This window comes from Emydura macquarii, unplaced genomic scaffold (assembly GCF_026122565.2).
Source record: "Emydura macquarii macquarii isolate MOO-44397 ecotype Brisbane River unplaced genomic scaffold, CSIRO-AGI_Emac_v2 contig_1876, whole genome shotgun sequence".
Taxonomy (NCBI): domain Eukaryota; kingdom Metazoa; phylum Chordata; order Testudines; family Chelidae; genus Emydura; species Emydura macquarii.
The window spans coordinates 19,988,247-20,006,216 of NW_027132013.1; the positions used below are offsets into that span (position 1 = coordinate 19,988,247).

Below are 17,970 nucleotides of genomic sequence, written 5' to 3' on the forward strand. Positions count from 1 at the left end.
AATAAGTTTAAAGCAATCCTCTCATTATATTTGTATTGTTCTCCCCCGATGCGCCATATAGACAGTAGGTTGTGCATGCATATAAGTTCAGAAGTCACTCATGCTTGCAAGGAATAAGGTCTCATGCTATTTTTTTTCTTTTTGTAAGTTATATTAGATGGTCATAGAGAGGTTTGGGCCTTATTTGTTTGTATCTCTCTTCTATGACATGTAATAAATATGTGAAAAGGTAAAGGAAAGAATGTAGTTAGGATTCTCTGCTCCTGTGAACCCTTGTGTAGTTATTTACATCCTTGAAAATTGGGTGTGCAATTTTGCTATATCAGAATGGTCATGTTGTATGCCCACTTTGCACAGGTGTGAATGACTACAAAAGATGCCAGGCAGGCCCAGTGTCTTTATTTACTCTGATCGGAATAACAGAGGCACTTAGGACCAGAATCATCGCGTCTGCCTGAGCATATGTCTAGCAGTTGCAAGAGCAGCTCTGAATGTGGCCTCAGAGTATTTGGGTCCTGCCTCCCCAGCTCATTCACATATACCCCTTGGTCACATTGCTAGAGCTCAATTCAGGCACCCTGGTGATTAGACAGCATCCACTTCTCCCAAACCCTTGCTCTTACAGTGTGACAATTTAGTTGGCATTCCTACTCAGGACCAAATATGATCTGAGTGTGATATTAAAATAGTCTGAAAAGAGTGCTCCAAATTCACTCCAATCGTGACTATGAGGTAGAGACCCAAGGTGAAATCTGCTCTTTGGAACTTAGAGGTAAAAAAATCAAAATCCTGGGTCTCCCTCTAGAGGGCCAGTCCATAGTGAATCATCATCTCCAGGCACATGGCGGCTTGTGGGGAGTAGCAGACTCAGCAGCCAGACATCAAATCCCATCCTCAAACAAATCCCCCCTTTTCACTTCATTGCACACAGGAATCTGTGATCTATTTTTTAATCTCTATTTCCCTTATCGTCTTTTATTTTGTCACACCCCAGATTTATTTTTATCTGATTCCATTTTGTTTTTTGCTTCCCCCTGCAAGACCCTGATGCAGTTTTCCTCTCCTTAATTGAGTTTGTATGGAATAAACAGCCATAACTGTGGCAAAATGCCCCTCTGATGTAAACAGAGCACCAGCATCCTGATATCTGAAGTTATATTAGTACTGTGTCTCATCAAGTGGTCAGCAAGCTGTCTCCTGAAAGACTTCTGTGCTCCTAAGGACTATGATTTAAACCTGATGTCAGGGCTTTATATGAATGTAAAAGAATGCCTCGCTGTCTCTAAGGTCTAAGGTCAAGCTAATGGAGATAATTCTCCTGGTAAGGAAAGCGAGAAGATGGTATTGCTGAAAGATGGGGGAATAATAGCTCCATAGTTCCATTTTATTCTCTACTCCAAGAGCACTAACTGCATCTGCATTAGGTGCAACTTGTTTGAATAATTAAATGTTGCAGAAAGCTACAATAGGCCTTATAGCACCTATAAAGCAGTTTCCCAAATTTTGAAAGTTGGGGCTCTCCACCACTCACTTTTCAGGAAAATGAAACTATTCACACCCCATTTCAAACCCACTATATATTGCTAAAGACCTACCCATCTGAATTTATTTAGCTATTGTGAATCCTCCAGCTAGTCCTTCATGGAACCCCACACTTTGGGAAATGCAATTGTAAAATAATTCAATTTTGGATACAGTTTGAGCTGTCAAGTGGAGGTCATACCACACCTGGTTCACTCCATGCCCTAATACAGTGTCAAGACTTTAAAAGACTCCATCCCCCCATGACATTCCTTTTATCTTGGTTTAATCTTTACACCAAAGAAAAATTAAAAGCAGGCACACTAATTTAAACTCCTGCATCCTGGTCCTTTTAGCAGGGATCCCCCTGTCCATTAGGAATGGATTTCTGATTTTAGGAATATTTCATGATCATGCCTCATCTGTAATCTGTGAAATAGAAAACAAGTTGATCAATAGGCATTGCACTTGTCAGAAGGAGACCTAGATTCTAGTACTGCTAGTGTGAGCGGCCATGCTGTATTTTAATGGATGTCTCTTACTTGGTACCTAATGTCATGTCATCCTTAATCAGAGACTCCCCAAATGTTGTCATAGGGCGGGCCACATTTTAATGCATTGATTGTTTCCCGGAATCCTCTCTTCTAATTTGCAATAGCAGGCACCATCACCTCCCATTTGCAAATATACAACATCCCTGATGTAACTATAGAAATTACTGACATGGAATAGTAATATTAGGGAAGTATTGAGGAGAGGAATTTCACAGTGATTTTGGGTGCTTCCGTTTTTGGATGTCCAACTTGACACCTTAAAAAGGCCGATTTTCAGAAAGGTGGGTGTCCTATAAAGCATCTTGGGTTGGGGACTGAAAAAAATCACTGATCTCCGCTAAAAATCTTGGCCTTACTATATTTTTAAGCTAATTTGTAATACAGTTTTGCGGGTGGAAATGAGAGGCTGAACCATGCGACCAGCCAGCTCTTTGTGATTCATGCACCATATTTTGAGAGTCTCTGCTGTGTGCAATAAGAAGTTACTAAGAAACATTTGCTATTTGCAAAGTTGTGGTAGCCATGTTGACCCCAGGATATTAGAAAGACAAGACGGGTGAGGTAATATCTTTTATTGGACCAACTTCTATTGGTGAATGAGACAAACTTTTGACTTTGAAAGCTTGTACCTCTCACCAACAGAAGTTGGTCCAGTAAAAGATATTACCTCACCGTCTTGTCTCTCTAAGAACAGTTTAAAAATTATTTAAATAATTATTTAAATTTAATTATTTAAATAATTATGCAAGGATCATTCACTGTGATATACACATATCATTTTGCACCATAAATAAAACAGCTTTATCCTATATTTTTCACACACTGTCCTGTATTTCCTTCAAATGTATGTGTCACTTAAAGCAATACAAACTTTTTTTTCTCCTTTTACATAATTTTTTATGGTGACATGCCATCCTGCTTCTGTCTGAAGATCTATCCATCTGTTATAAGGTTTTGTATTAGCTAACATCAACTTAGTATATGAGCATCTCCCAGGTTAATACATTTGGCATAGCAAGGGCCCTAGACTTCAGTTCTTCTTTTTTTCATATGATGTATGATGGCCTCTATTTGTGTGAGTTACTACAGAAGCTTCACCCTCTGCTGGTTTGTCATCCTTTTTCCTTTAGATATTTAATAGAATCAATTGACATTCAGCCTTTTTGGACCACAGGTGGATATGCATTCACTCTTACCTTTCCTCTTCCTCACCTTAACAGCAAAGAGCCCAGCCAACAGCGTGTGAAAAGATGGGGCTTCTCTATAGATGAGGTGCTGAAGGACCCTGTGGGGCGAGACCTGTTCCTTCGTTTTCTGGAGTCAGAATTCAGTTCAGAAAATCTCAGGTAAAATCCCTCCACTTGAGCTGTACACACAGGTTCACACCTATTCACTTGGCCAAATCCTGCAGTCTTTACTCAGGTAAAACCTCCCACTGAAGTCAATAGGAGTAAAGACTGAGTGAAAGTTACAGGATTTGACCCACACCATATGCACTGTAAATTTTACAGACGTTTATACTAGTGGTGCCTTTACTAAAAGATGACAATAATCTTGACCAAAGCCACCTTGGCCGAGGGTCTTTCAGTGTGTCTGTAATAAACCTGCAGCTTGCAAAGGTTAAATGTTGTGATGAAACAGGGCATACATATGGATTCATATACAATACAGAGGGCAAGGGTTCTCTGGAAGAAGTAGTATGTGATCATGTAATTAGAGGACATCAAGGCATACAAAAAAGGGGGTCGAATTAAGGTTGTATGGTGGTGTGAGGCAGTGATATTGTGTCCTGATTTGTCATCATTTCAGGTGAAGTTCAGGATCAAATTCACCATGCTTTTTGCCTTCAACTAGCACCTGAAGTTAAACAGATTTGGGTTTGCCATATCTAGAATCATGGCCTCACCGAATGAATCTGGCAGGGAAGGGAAGACTAGGGCAGTTAGAAAGGAGAGAACAATGTTTACAGCCATCTTCCACATAGCTGCAGTGAGAGGAATGGGCAGGCTGAAAAGGGACATCATAGTTTATGGGAACTTTAGCAAAATGTATCTTTAAACTTTCCTTAATTTAAATAATTAAATAAGTCATAGAGCATGAAATATGATGTGATAAACTTCCCACAATGCACTTTCAGCCAATCATTTTCATAAAGACTAGCAGAAACTAAACCTATTTGTTAACGAATCATGACCTAAACAAATTGGAGGATTGGGCCAAAAGAAATCTGATGAGATTGATCAAGGACAAGTGCAGAGTCCTGCATTTAGGAGGGAAGAATCCCATTCACTGCTACAGACTGGGGAACAACTGGCTAGGCAGCAGTTCTGCAGAAAAGGACCTGGGGGTTACAGAGGACAAGAAGCTGGATGTGAGTCAACAGTGTGCCCTTATTGCCAAGAAGACTAATAGCATATTGGGCTGCATTAGTAGAGCATTGTCAGCAGATCGAGGGAAGTGATTATTCCCCTCTATTCATCTCTGGTGCGGCCACATTTGGAGTATTGTACCCAGTTTTGGGGCCTCCCACTACAGAAAGGATGTGGACAAATTGGAGACAGTCCAGAGGAGGGCAACAAAAATGATTAGGGGGCTGGAGCACAAGATTTTTGAGGAGAGGCTGAGGGAACTAGGCTTGTTTAATCTGCAAAAGAGAAGAATGAGGGAGGTTTTGATAGCAGCCTTTAACTACCTGAAAGGAGGTTCCAGGGAGGAGGGAGCTAGGCTGTTCTCAGTGATGGCAGATGGCAGAACAAGGAGCAATGGTCTCAAGTTGCATTGGGGAAGGTCTAGGTTGGATATTAGGAAAAGCTTTTTCGCTAGGAGGGTGTTGAAGCAATGGAATAGGTTACCCAGGGAGGTGGTGGAATCTCCATCCTTAGAAGTTTTTTAAAGTGTTGCTTGACAAAGCCCTGGCTGGGATGATTTAGTTGGGGTTGGTCCTGCTTTGAGCAGGGGGTTGGAGTAGATGACCTCCTGAGATCCCTTCCAACCTTAATCTTCTATGATTCTATGAACAAGAGTTAAATTATACAATCGTCAACAACTTTTAATCTCATTAAAGAGTTCCCCGTGGATATGCATGATGGAAACACAGTACATAGGAGGAATGCAGTCTAAAAACTAATTTAAAGGATTATTTATATTCTGGATGCTCATGTAATACTTCTAATGCAAAGCCAAGTCGTGCAGTCCTTTAATATGCTAAATCTCCATAGATTTCCCTACAATATTTTCTTCATAGTTAATATCAATGCATAATGGGAAATTTAAGCCACAAAATACAAGGTATGTAAAAATGGCTTTTAGAGACTAAAAGTCAGGAAATTAAAGCTGAAATTCCATGGGCCGGGGTCTGAAAAAAGTGAGTGGTGACCTCATTTACCAACTGAAGTGCAATACCCCTAAGCACAGGAAGGTAAGAGTTGTGGTGAGAATATAATTTCATTTGAAGATTAAAGATGGGTTCAAATTCCTGTATGTTTCTATGGCTTAATTTTGTGTTTCTAAAGCTTCAAGTGTGAGGAAAGAATGTTGAATGGCCCAGATCCTCTAGAGTTCAGTGAAAATAGACAGACATGCATGTTCCAAATGACATCATCACAGTGGTTATCAAATGTTACCCTTGTTGGCAATCTCACTATAATGGTCAAGAACTGACTGCGCCCAGAGACTGAATCACCCTCTCTTTCTAAGATGCAGTCCCTCTAGAGGAGAGTTAGAGGACATTGGCAGGGCAACATGGGGCAGCTTGCATTTCTGCTGCCAGCACAATACCTGTTCTGAGGATACAAAAGAAGATTAAATAGGGCCCAATTCTCATTAGGTATAAATTAACATAGCTCTTGAAATCAATGGAGTTACTCCATTTTACCCTAGCTGAGAATCTGACACAGTGTCTTTCACTGGCTCTAAATTTGTGTTATTTTTTTTTAACTTTAAGAATGAAATATGAATGAACTGTGTGGGCAATCCAGACATTACAGCACTGAGTTAGTGCAAGAGAAAAGTGAAATTCACTGGACAATGGCTTTAAACTATAGGGAAACTGAGTCAAATGAGAAATCTAAAAAGTAAATGAATAGCAAAAACAGTAAAAAAAAAATACAATTTTCATTTTTTTACTTTTAATAATCTAGGAAATTATTTGTAATTTAAACAAGGCAATATTTTTAAATGGTCTTTAACTTTATAAAAGTCCCTTTAAGTGGCTATTGAACTTTTACATACTCACTACACTTATGTACATTTGTGTTCTTATTCTGGCAATTAATCTGCCATTATGAAACACTAGTTAGATTTTTGCCATTTAAATATGGTGAATTCCTCAAATTCCTTCTGTGAAATACATCCCTTTTTAGAATAATGAAGGGCAGAAGGTTTTCCTTTGGCAGATGTGCATATACTCAGCTGCCTACTCAAATGAATCCACAGGGTGTCATAATTAGAAATCAAGTCATTACCTTTCTGGGCCACAGCTAGCCATTCCTCATGCCGATATATATTCTCTTTAACCTTGAGGTAAAGCGTATGGACGTACAAAAGGGAGGCAGGTCTGTGAAGTGCGGCAGGGGGACTTTATTGACCAGTGCAAGTGAGTGCAGGAACAGAGAGGAATTCCCGTGTGTTGACGTGTGTTAATGTTTTCTCTCAAGACAAGGATTTCACTGCTGAAGCATTCTGCATGATTGGCTATCTAAAAAAACCAAAACCACTTGCCTTTAAAACTACTTTGTTGTGAGCAATGTAGTAACATAGCTTTCCTCTTCTCCCTTCATTTTGCTTTCTTTATAATAATGTGTTTTCATTCTCCACTCTTTTTCATATACAAAGCACATTGTTAGGGACCCCGCAAAGAGCACTATGTAGAATCCTATGAAAAATTATTTGGATGTATAATAAAAATATAAATATACTTACTTTTGTATAGCAGCTTTCATGCAAACTATCCCAAAGCCCAGCTGAGCTAAACAACTATTTATAGGGTAGGCCTGCCCCCTGCATCGGGATCCACCTACACAGACCCTTGACTCCAGTGGGACTCCACACAAGCACAGGGATCTATATTAGCTCATCCTCATGCTGATTGAGGCCTTAGATAATAACTAACAGAAGAGAGAAATGAAGACGTATTCACAAGGGAAAATAGAAACAGGGATGGATTTTCAGTGCTGTTGAGAAATAGAGGGTGGTTGTTCTAGAAATCAGGAGCTGCAAAGTGGAAGGCTCTTGTATGAACAGTGGTGTGGAATTGTGTGGAGGGGCAGAGAGAAGGCCATTGCTAGCTATTTAAAACAACCAAGCAAAATTTATAGCTGTACTTAATAGTGAAAGTCTGAAAAGTTGTAGGTAATTTCTTTAGGATGAACAATTATTTCATTCTGCAGACTTGCTAGAAAATTCCCATCTGCAGCCATGCTTTAAAGACCCTGCATTCAACAAATATCAATAGATAGACTCATAGGCTATAAGGTCAGAAGAGACCATTATGATAATCCAGTCTGGCCTCCTGCACAACGCAGACCACAGAACTTCACCCACCCACTCTTGTAATAGGCCCTTAATCTAAGATTGAGTTATTGGAGTCCTCAAATAATGATTTAAAGACTTCAAGGTACAGAGAATTCACCAGCAAGTGACCCATGCCCCATGCTACAGAGGAAGGAAAAAATCTCCAGGGTCTCTGCCAATCTGCCCTGGGGGAAAACTCCTTCCTGACCCCAAATATGGTGATCAGCTAAACCCTCAGCATGTGGGCAAGACACACCAGCCAGAAACCCAGAAAGAATTCTCTGTAGTAACTCAGAACCCACCCCATCTAACATCCCTTCACAGGCCATAGGGCATATTTACCACTAGTAATCTAAGATCAGTCAATTTGCCAAATTAGGCTGTTCCATCATACCATCCCTTCTACAAATTTATCAAGCTCAGTCTTGATGTGTGAGATGATCACAATGGGATCGTATTCTTCCTTTGGGGCATGAGTACAACTCTCATTAATGTTGTTAACAGGGGTTACATGCACACATCAAGGGGAGAATAGACCCATATGGTTACTGAGAAGACAGATACAAATAGGTGAATATTGGAAAACTCAGAAGTTACTAGCAGATTGGCCAAAGAGGTTTCATGAAATGTGCACTTGGCTGGCTGCTTTAGTTCCTTGAAATGTTTTTACATTTCATTATTATTATTATAAGTATTATCATAGCATCTAGGAGCCCCAGTCATGCACTAGGACCCCTTTGTGCTAGGTGCTGTACAAACACAGAACAAAAAAATGATCCCTGCCTCTAGCAGCTGACAATCTAAGTGTAAGAGAAGAGACAACAGATTGCTACTGATGGGGAGTACCAGGAAACAATGACAGTACCAGGGTCAGCATGATTGGCAGTGGTCTCAGTACACCAGCAGGCTAACTGTTGTCCAGTTTTGTGTAGGCCACACAGCAAAGTTTAAGGAGAGATTTGGAAGATGATCATGAGTTAGTTTTGTGTTTTTCAGGGAGATCCTCCCAAGCATGAGGGGCAGCACAGGAAAAAGAACAAGATGTTTGTCTGAAAATGTAATAAGTGGGCAACAGAGGTGGGCATCATGGGCCAAATGGAGGTGGGAATCAACTATTTTATACTGAATGAGAAACTGATATGTAGGGTAGGAACAGCTCATGAAGTTCTGTGATGGTGAAGACAATGAGCTTATATTTGAGGTGACAGAGAAGAGGGAGCCATTGGAGGGATGCAGAGAGAAGGGTGACATGGTCAAAGTGACAGGCTAGGACAGTGGTTCCTGGCCCGTGGCCCGTGGGGTCTTTCAAAGTGGCCCGCCGCTCCCTTCCAGCTGGCTGCATAGGGAGCTGCTGCCTAAGGACCCAGGCGGAGCATGTTGCCGTGGGGCTAAAAGACCGGTGCAGGCTCCTTGCTGAGCCAAGGGGACGGGAGATCAATGAGGAGGGAGGCAGCCTCCTTGCAGAACTCCTTCCATCTGGCTGCAGTGGGCGGGGAGGCTGCTGGCGGAGACTGGTGGCCCTTCAGAGCTGTAAAAATGATATCTGTGGCCCTCAAGCCAAAAAGCTTGGGCGCACCACTGTGCTAGGAGAATGATCTTTGCAGCAGCATTCTGAATGGATATGAAGGGGGAAAGACTGCATTTGCCAAGGCCAGAAAAAAGGTTGTTGCAGTAATCAAGACACAAGATGATGAGAACCTGGATGAAAGTTTTCGCAGTGTAGATGGATAGGAAAGGAGCAAAGTGGAGCAAAGTTTGCTTTCAGCTACACTGGTGTAAATCCAGATTCACTACACTGACTTCAGTGGGGCTACTGCACACCTTTGTAATGTAGAGCAAAATTGGTCCTTGGAGTGGGACGTCAGTGAAACTCTGCCCATGTACGAACTGCAGGATTGGGCCCACCACACTCCTGGGTTTGGTTGAACTCTATAACTTATTTCTTTATTGGCTGTTATTGATGTTAGAGTAGGACAGTCCATCCTTTTTCTCTCCTTTGATTTCACTCTTTTTTCTCTCACTCTTTTCTTTCACCTGTCTGTCACCATCTTTGATCTACAATTTTATTTGCTTCCCTTGGTTTTTTGGAGCTCACAGAAATGTAACAGATTGCGGAAATGTTCAATCCTCCAATCAGAAGACTTTTCCCAGCTTCAGAAAGTGTCAGTTGGAAAGAGAAAGAACTAAAATGGATCATGGGAGACACCAAGCTTACCTATGGGGAAGGCAAATTGTACACCTGACTGCTTACCTTAATAGACAGCACATCCATGCTTTGTATACAACATATAAATGTGCTTAGATACTAGAGTGATGAGCATGATATAAAAACCTGAATGGAATAGAAATGTGAAGTCTGCAGCACACTCAAGTGGGTGTTTCTGTGTGTTGGTGGGATGAACTAACTGTGGATAACTAAATGCTGGAGGCAGAGCTGGTCAGAAAACACTTTTTTCCATGGAAAACGTTGATTACTTGTAGAAAACCAAAAGTTTTTTACCAAAAACTGAAAAAAAAAATTTGGTTTTCCAATGAAACATCAAAAATTTGGAGGGAAACCCAATTTTCCATTGACTAAAAAGTTTAGATGGGAAATTTTTGACCAGCCTTAGCATTTTCACCAAAATGCAATCATATTCTGGAGAATTTAAGGAGGGCTGAACAGAAGACAATGCTGGTGTCTGAGTTGTACTATGATTCTGGGTTAGATTTATTACTAGGATGATTACACTCTTTACAGCAAATGATGTAATGAAAATCTGAAACTTTACTGAAGTTGAAATGCTTTCACATTCAAAATCCATTTCTTGGCCACCAGAGGGCACAGAAACTCTATCTCTGCACTCACTGTAGGCACAGAGAAAACTTATGTGCACTTCAGCAGTGAGAATAATTTTTATGCCACATTTGCCTAGGTAGCAAATTGTATGTTACCATTCAGGAGGCTGGGATCAAAATCCCGCTCCTTTTGGTACTGTCAGCCTAGAATATACCCATGTATTGCACCTGAGCTGTGCACTGGAGGGAGCGTTTACTTATTTATTTATTTGTAAGTGCTCCTGAGTATGCTAGGTGCCTCATAAACAAGTTAAAAAAAAAGGTACATTTCCTGCCAAAGAGCTAAAATGCAGAAATGAGAGCAGCTTACAGGTGGAGGGTAGGTGAGACAATATAGGGAAGGAAGCATAGGTTTTTATAAATATAGACCCTCAGTTGAAGAGATCAGGGTGCAGGAAGGTGGCTTCTTCAGCCAGGGGTCAGTTCAGCAGCCTAAAGGCTGCTCTAAGTTACATCAGCTGCTGCAGTCTCTTAGGAATTGATGCATCAGTGCTCCATCCTGCCCCTAGCGCACCTCCTCCCTGCAGCTCCATACCCGGACATGCTCGCTTTAGGGCAGCTTTCTGCTGTCTCATTTAACATTAAGGAAAGAAGATATGCTATAGGCATGACATGCTTACAAACTAAGTGGATATCTTAAAAGAAGCAAGAGGAAATAAGGTCACACAGGACACCAAACCCAACCCAAAATAAAAATGTCTCCCTGTTTTATAAAGCTGACTGCTGAAATCCAACTTAGGGAGCATTGATGAAATGGCTTCAGTGCAGTCCCTAGTGCATTTCACTGACAGTGGACTGTGGAGTGTGAGAGAATAGCAACTATATATAAAAGAATCTATATAAGCATTACTCATCATTAGCTAGGGTTACAAGATTAGGCCCTGTGTGTATCAAAGTTCTGCAAAAGCCCCAGCGAATAGTCACCAAGGGCAGCATGTCATTTCATGTGAATTAGTCCAGGATAATAAATCCTGCCGAGACAGACTCTTCCGAGTACCCATCCCCCAGTGATAGCCAGGCAGGACAAGGACAGAAGGAGAAAGCTTGTGCTGTTGTTGGCTTGTCCCTGCCCTTCCTTTGTCCACGGCAATCCATGCCTATAACTTCCTGCTCAGTGTCTGCTGAATGTTACCCAGCAGGCCTTCTATTTATTTATTTCAGCCCTGGCTCCTCACCTCTCTGTTGTTACACTCCCTGCTGCCTTGTTGTGCTTGCTGCTTCCTGCATAGGTTTACATTATGTGCTTGCTTGCGCCTGTGACCAATGTGTGCTGTTTGAAGGAAGACTACAATGGAGAGTTTTTGCCTTGGGCTATGCTCCTTTTCCAGGAGGCTGTGCTCCCTTTAGTGTTATGCATCACTGAGTACAGAGACCATGTGGCTCTGTCCTGTGCCCTTTTTGCTAAGGGCTTCTTGTTTACTTTACATGTCTTAGCCATGAATTGACACACCTTCCCTCATTCCCTGTCCCCCTGCAGTCAGAAGCTCAGAGAAGAGGCCTTTCAGGGACCTGTTTATAAATACAGTTTGACCCTCTGCATTATAAAGTATCTGTCTTGCATTATAATGTCCAAAGAGGACCACACCAGGTTGCAATCTTAGGGCTGTAAGGAGGATGGCTTAAGCGATGAGCGATAGTATCATTTGCCTGGAGAATGAAAAATATTCATTGTAATGATCCATATAAACTGTTGATGCTGATTGTGGGCCCACGCCAATTGTTGATCTTTGCAGTGTTCTTCATTTCAATTGGCTGGCTGCCTCTACTTTTTCTTGCCGGTTGCTAGGGCTGTAGAGGAGGAGAACATGAACGGCCAGTCAATCAAGCTGCAGGAGGTTTTAAAAGGTCAAAGTAGCGCAGCCCACTGCTGTCTCTCACGCATTTCGCAGATGGATTAAGTACCTCAGTCTGGTGAGAGAGTTTGTAACATCAAGGAGGAGCAGGAAATGAATCTATTATTATGACACTGATCGTAGGGTGACGATACGTCCCATTTTGGCCATGACAGTCCATGTTATAAGCCCTGTCCCGGCAGGCCCAACTTTTTTGGCAAAAGTGGGCATTTGTCCCGTTTGCTCTTGCTAACTTGATCAGTTGGCAAGAACAAACGGGACAAATGCCCATTTCTTTCAAAAAAAAAAAAAAAAAGGGGTGTGGAGGAATGTGCGGGGATGGGGAGGGAGTGGTGATGCCATCCCCGTGCAGGGGCAGAGGCAGGGGGCAGGCAGGATTCAGGCGAGTTGCTCAGGCCAGCCCTCTGTGGGGGAAGGGAAACTTGGGCCAGCCCCGCACGATGTCTTGTTTTGCCATTGGAAAATACAGTCATTCCAAGTGACCATAACAGGAGAGAAAATGGTGCAGATTCAGCCAACTGATGTTGGAAATACAGGTGTGAAAGAAAGCCCTGCAGTAGTGCTGCTGGCTAGGGAGTTGGGCAAGGAATATTATTCCTTTACAGTGTCATGTGATGGCCCAGGCTCATCAGTGTATTCTTTGGCCTTCCTCTGATATTCTGGAAATTGACTATCCATTCTCCTGTAGCTCTATGACTCAGCGGGGCTAACGGGGTCATAATCTGTTTGTATGCATAGAGTCTGACATGCAGGGAAGTGATGTTTCAAATAAGAATGTGTCATTCTACAGTCACTTTTCTGTCCCTCATAATATTTGAGTGGATTAGGGTAGAGCACATTGGGTCTCTCCAAGTCACGTGCCATAAAGGGAGACTCTGCCATTGACTCCAATGGATGTAGGATCATGCCCTCAGTCTGTGGCCCCACTGGTTCAGGATTCTGCAAAGGCTGATTCACAAAGATATTTCTGAATATTTTTTCTTTTCTTTTCTTTTCTTTTCTTTTCTCTCCTCTCTTTTATTATTCCCATGAAAGGTTTTGGTTGGCTGTCCAAGAGCTCAAAAAACAACCATTGCAGGATGTAGCCACGAGAGTGGAGGAAATCTGGCAAGAGTTTCTAGCTCCAGGGGCACAAAGCGCTATCAACCTGGACTCTCACAGCTATGAGAGAACAAGTCAAAACGTCAAAGACCCGGGGAGGTACACGTTTGAAGATGCACAGGTTTGGATTTTGATTTTATTACTGGTAGGAAACTAGTAATTAAATAACTTGTTTTATGGTAACTCCTTGTAGTCTACTATGGCAGCGTTTTCCACTTACTTTTAAGAAAAAAAAGAGGTATAGTTGGAAAGGACTGCAGGGATTTCAGTTCAGGCAGAGTGAATGGTATTTCTCTAAACCTATTGGCTTTAACAGGCTAATACTCCCCTGGAAACAAAAATATTCCTAAACTGACAAGGTGTTGGCCCCGGCCATGGGCAGCCAGTGTGCACTGGGCAGTTACCAAGTTGCAGTCAAGAGACGTGTAGCAGAGGCAAGGTTGAACCGGGTCAGGATACCATGAAGTTAGGGTTGGGCACCAAGTTTCAGGCAGAAGGTGAACAGCAGAGATGGTGTTGAGTCAGGTCAGGATACCAGAAAGTTACAGAGGGGAGGCAAGTTGTGGAGTTGGGGATGAGCCAGAGTCAGGAGATGGCGTCTAAGGTTCACAGAAAGGCAAGGTCTGGAGCAGAAGCAAGCATTGTTATATGAAAATTCTACATATGGCAGGAGCATGGACCAGTTATCCTGGTGACAGTTCATGAAACATATAAAGTATTGTTCTAGTACTTGGTCACCCTTTCAGTTTGTCCATCTCTTTGGGGGTGGTACATGGGGAGGTAGCTATGCAGACATTCAGTAGCCAGAGCACTTTGCACCAGAAGCAAGAGGTAAATTGTGGGCCTTGGTCTGAAACGATGTGGTCTGGAAGTCCAGGAAAATGAACCATGATTTGCATCAGGAGCTGGGCGGTAGTGTCAGCAAAGGGCAGGTGGTTCCAGGGGATGAAGTGGGCCATTTTAGTCAGACAGTCTATGCGTGGCCATTGAACACTGGGAGTCCCTCAATGAAGTGTAGGGTGATGGCAGACCAAGTCCTGGCTGGAGTCTCCAGGGGCACTAGGGTGCCAAGGGATCTAGTCTCTGGCATCTTGGTGCATGCATAGCACTCATGGGAGTCCATGTAAGCTTGGACTTCAGCCCGTATGCGGGACCATCAGAAAAAATTAACAACCTCTCAGGGAGCTTTTAAGGTGGCCAAAATGACCTGCCAGCAGAATGTTGTGGCACAGTCATAACACCTCCAGTCGGGGGTGCCCTGGGTGAACTTATATGCTCTTGAAGCATGTTATTCCATCCTGCATGGAGCTATGCATCTTAACCCTAAGTGCATAGACTATGTTCGTTGGGTGAACGGGTCTTTTTTTGAGGCAGACCAGGTCTTGATGAATTGTGGCATTGACAAAGTTTCTAGGCTTGAAGAGGGAAGGGGCTTGGAGGTAAATTCCTCATTTTCCCAGTAGTAATCCCCCTTTTGTAATAGAACATCAGCTTTCCAATTTCATTTTCCAAGGTGGTAAGTGATCATATTTTGATTCTCAAAATGAGAGAAGAACAAAGCCCACCTTAATTGCCTCTGGGTAGTGAATCTGCATTTTTCCAGGTAGTCCTGGTACTTGTCAGGGAGGCCAGAGTTCTAGTCTAGAGTCATCCCCTTCTGGTGAGCCCCTGCCATCAGGACTCTCACTTGGAGGGATCTTCTCCAATCCTGGGACCCAGGGTGCAGGTCACCTGGGGATTGGTTGGTTTGTTGGAGGCAAGTTTTCTGGCGGTGTTCAGCGGGTAAGCTAATGCTCTGCCACTAGGAGATACATGGGTCATGTTGCTATAGCCAAGGAGTGCCAAGAATCATCAAGAAGAATGGGATCACAAAGAATATTATTTCTCAGTGCCCTTCCACTACAACCTCTAGGGAGTCAGTCTCTTTGGTCATTGTTCCTGACGATAGGGGCAATCCAGGGTTTTGGCTGGAAAGGGATCTGGAGGGTTGGACTGCGTTAGTGTCTATAAAGTTGGCAGCAGCCCCAGAGTCTATCATCACCAGTTGTGGGGGAATCTGCCTCACCTCCCCCACAACCAGTGTCAGGGAGCATTGGAAATGCAGGAGACCCCATGATTCCTGGGTCAGGTTCTGGTTGAGGGGTGATTTCCGAGCATAAAGCTCTGAGCTGGACAGAAGGCAAGGACTTGTCCTGGAGCTCCACGGTAAAAACAGGTTCAAGTGCCATCAATGATCTTTCTCCTCTGGGGTCAGACATTGACAACCCAGATCAACCTGAATGGGTTCAATACTCAGTTCTACAGGCTTTGGTGTAGCAGACAGATGTAGGGGCATTGGGCCATCCCTTCTTTCCTCCTTCTGCTCTCACAGCCAAGAGTTGATGTGCAGGGCGAGATCAATAAAGGCCTCTAGGCGGGGGAGGTTTTCAGCTAATCTTTTACATCTTCAATGAGTCCCTATTGGAACTGGTGTAGTTCGGCTGCCTCATTCCATTCATCATCATCTGCAAGCAATCTGAAGTGAGCAGAGTAGGAAGTGGCTGGCCCTTGCCCCTGACGAAGCTTCCGGAGGACAGCCTCTGCAGGCCAGATGCGATGTGGGTCATCCAAGATGGTCGAGAAGGCTTGCAGAAAGGTGTCCGCTTTGGAGAGCACTGGGCTGTTCTGCTCCAACCAGTGGGAAGCCCAACTGAGTTCTTTGCCCGTGAGAAGGCTGACTGCTAACCACACCTTTGGTCTGTGGGGTTTGTGCAGGGGTAAAGTAGGCAGAGCAGCCTACGTTGGTTCAGGAACCCATGGAATTTCTGATGGTCACTGTCAAACCATTCAGGCAGCAGCACTGCTGGTGCTGATTCAGGCAATGGGTGGCCTCCTCAGGCATGTAGTATAACTGCTTCTCCCTGTGAGCATGCTACTGGTCATGCAGGATTTGTTGTTCAGCAGCGAGCTGCATCACCTGGGCCTGTGACCAAGTTAACTGCTTATGCAAGGTCTGTGCTACAGTGGCAAATTGTGTAGTTTGGGTCTGTAGTGCAAGGTTCTCTGCCTGTAGGCAGGTGACTTGGTCCTGCAGGTCTCAGACCCTTGGGGGACCTCTGGTCAAAGAGCGGCCTGCCCCCTCCATCCTCTGAGAAGGGGTTGGATGGAGGCACAGGACCCAAAGGTGGTCTGAGCAAACTGTCAGGGCTAGGCCATGGGCAGCTAGTGTGAACTGGTCAATTGCCAAGTTGCGGTCAGGAGATGAGTACTAGTGTCGGAGTCAAGGCGGGTCAGGATACCAGGAAGTCAGGGTCAGGCACCAGGTTGCAGACAGGAAGCAGGTTACAGATTCAGGGACAAGCCGCGGTTTAAGGTTCACAGTAAGGCAAGGTCTGGAGCGGAAGCACGGAAGCAAGCAGGCAGTCTGCATCATTGCTCCGACAGCTTTTGTGATGGTTTTCTGGTTTATATACCGGCATGGGCAATCATAGGGTTGCAGAAGGTGCCACTACTGCCCCTCTGGAAGTATTTCCTGCAGTGTGTAGCTTTACAGGGTCCCCCAGCAGAAAATCAGCCTGAGTTTCCAGTGGTGATGTGGAAGCATCAGTTGTCTGGAACCACTAAGTTCCCAGGTTTTAGTCCTGCAGGTGTTTACACAAGGTCTCAAACAGAGCAGGGAAGAAAGAAAACTATAATATGCATTCTTTCTGAATGCCCTACCCTAAACAGAATATATCTCCTTGTCAAGGACCCTCAGAAGAACTGAAGTCATCCCATAGTAATGTATATATAACTTCTATTTTTTAAAACCACTAAACTCAATTACAGTAGCTCCATATAGTGCAACAGGAAACATGTTTCTCAGACCCCACCCCTGGAAAAAAGATAGGAGAGCAAATCATAAGATGTGTTAATCATTCCAGTAAAGGGCTCCAGATTTATCAGGGCAAACTTGCAGATGAACTGTAAACAAAATATATCTTTATCAGAAGAAATAATCTATGATAAAATGTTACAAACTAGAACAAAACTGACTAACATGAAACACTGAAAGGATATTATATAAAGATGAAAAAAAGGGAAAACAAAAGAGGGGATTGATTGGCAATTAAGATCAGGAAAACAACTGAGAAAGATATCATTATCTATCAAAGAGGCAAAGTAAAAACTACAACAAATGCAATGGATGGGCCCCAATTTTAAAAAGTCAGCATTGTAAAGTGATGCTTCAAACACTGTTTGTCATCTGTGATGCATTTTGGGCCATAACTGTAGCGTGGTGCTTTTTATAAGTTTAGGAGAGGAATCTTCAAACTTGAATCAAATGCTGGATTTCTCTGAACTTAGGTCACAGATCAGAAGGGATGTGTGCAAAGATTCCAAGCCAGTCCCCAGCGTAAATTAAAGCAGACTGAAAGCAGTTTTTATAGTAGAGGATTACCAGTGCATAAGAACATTCTGGCCACAACCTCTTTTCCTGAGCCATACCCCAAAACTGGTGACCAGGAGCTCTGGTTCGTCTGTGTCACCTGCAGAGCCCCTTTATGCAGAAGAAATTGTGATGGGAAAACATAGCCCAAAGTTATTACGGACAGGACAAGAGTGAGTGCCAA

The 17,970-nt window shown here is 43.2% G+C and overlaps 1 protein-coding gene across 4 annotated transcripts in view; it reads left to right on the forward strand.

Moving 5' to 3' along the window:
- Window positions 1-17,970, forward strand: part of RGS6 (regulator of G protein signaling 6) — a 470,201-nt gene that overhangs the window by 406,070 nt on the left and 46,161 nt on the right. For all 4 annotated transcript variants that reach the window (XM_067557853.1, XM_067557849.1, XM_067557850.1 and 1 more), the window contains 2 exons: window positions 3,296-3,421; window positions 13,313-13,499. In XM_067557853.1, coding sequence (XP_067413954.1) covers window positions 3,296-3,421; window positions 13,313-13,499 — 313 coding nt within the window. The remainder of the gene's footprint in view (window positions 1-3,295; window positions 3,422-13,312; window positions 13,500-17,970) is intronic.